At 26.4% G+C, this 1,427-nt stretch overlaps 1 protein-coding gene across 1 annotated transcript; it reads left to right on the top strand.

Annotated features, from left to right (window-relative positions):
* Positions 1-1,255: 1,255 nt before the first annotated feature.
* Positions 1,256-1,427, top strand: LOAG_18952 (hypothetical protein; the record flags this gene model as incomplete). Its single annotated transcript, XM_020451613.1, has 1 exon — positions 1,256-1,427. A coding segment is annotated over one exon (172 nt), but the record flags the coding sequence as incomplete, so codon positions are not given.

Below are 1,427 nucleotides of genomic sequence, written 5' to 3'. Positions count from 1 at the left end.
GTAAATTTAAATTAACATTATTGCAAAAAAAAAAAAAAAGTCTCAAAGATTATTTATGTATTTTGAATAGATTAAATTAAAAAATGTTAATGATATATAAATGATCATTGAATTATCGATCGATCCATTCAAAAAATAGAAGAGAGCAATGAACTCAATGATTAATGGATTAAAATTTGAAAAATTTATTTAATCACTGCAATTTTTCTTTCTTTTTTTTGTTATCTTGTGGCAGATGATTGATTCGAATAGTTAATAAATTTAATTTTCAGCTAAAATTCATAATTATATTTAATCAAATATTTCAAATCACATTTAAAAAAAAAAAAAAAAAATTGAAGGAAGAAGGAAAAAAATGAAAATAGCACTGAGAATATAAATAAGATGAGATAAGAAATTTTGTTCGATTATTCGTAGATTATTTGGTGAATATAAAAAAATAAGCAGGATGACTCATTGGTTAATCAATTACAAAATTCCGCACTGGCGTCATAAGATATTGTCATCAGATTGTCATTTCGTCTGTCTCCATTGCTCTATTAGTGTGTCATTGTCTAAATTATCATTAGATTGCCTTTTTAAAGCTTTCTCTTTTTTTCTTCCTTTTTTAAATAAACTGTACTGTTTATACAACAATCTCATCCTATATTTTGATACAGACGAAAAGCGAGAAGGAAAGAGGAAGTGAAAATTATCAGTGTTGAAGTGATTTTGATAAAAATTTAACTTCAATAGCATTTTGTATGAAATGTACCAATTTTTTGCATCAAAAAAAAAAAGAAAAAAAAATTAATGAAATGAATGTAAATCAAATTTCAATTTTAAATTAGCATATATAGAAAGAAGGCAGATTTTTCATATCGAAAAATTCTATAAATCGATGTAAACTAAATTTTCAAATTGAAATATCATTATCAATTCCCATTTATGGCTACCAACTTTTCGCATACCTTGCCATTCATTAAATAGCATTAACATGCTAATTTTTGACAAGTATAATAGAATATAAACAAGAAAAATATTCCAAAATTCTGATTCATTGCATAAAATGCTAATTTCATTATCAAAAATTGCACGAAATAATAAAATAATTTTAAATTAGGCAAGTAATTTTATGTCTTTTTGTAAAGATAGGATTGATATTTTAATGGCATAAATAGGAAATTAAATACTGAATCAAAAAATTAAAACAAAGATTAGTAACGAATTTCTCACGATGGGAATTTGTTTGAAATCATCAAAGCGAAAATTTTAGGAACAATGAATGGAAAGAGGCGGTAAAACAAGTTTGTCTGAGAAGAGAAGCAGACATTGGAGGAAGAGGAGGAAGGAGGAGGAGGAGGAGAGGAGGAGGAGGAAGGAAAAAGAGGGGGAGGAAGGAAGGAAAAATGAATGAGGAGGAGGAGGAAGGAGAAGAAAAGGAATAA

This window comes from Loa loa (assembly GCF_000183805.2).
Source record: "Loa loa unplaced genomic scaffold supercont3.733, whole genome shotgun sequence".
Taxonomy (NCBI): Eukaryota; Metazoa; Nematoda; class Chromadorea; order Rhabditida; family Onchocercidae; genus Loa; species Loa loa.
Note: the sequence above shows the minus strand (reverse complement) of the source record. Positions and strands in the feature narration are given on the sequence as shown.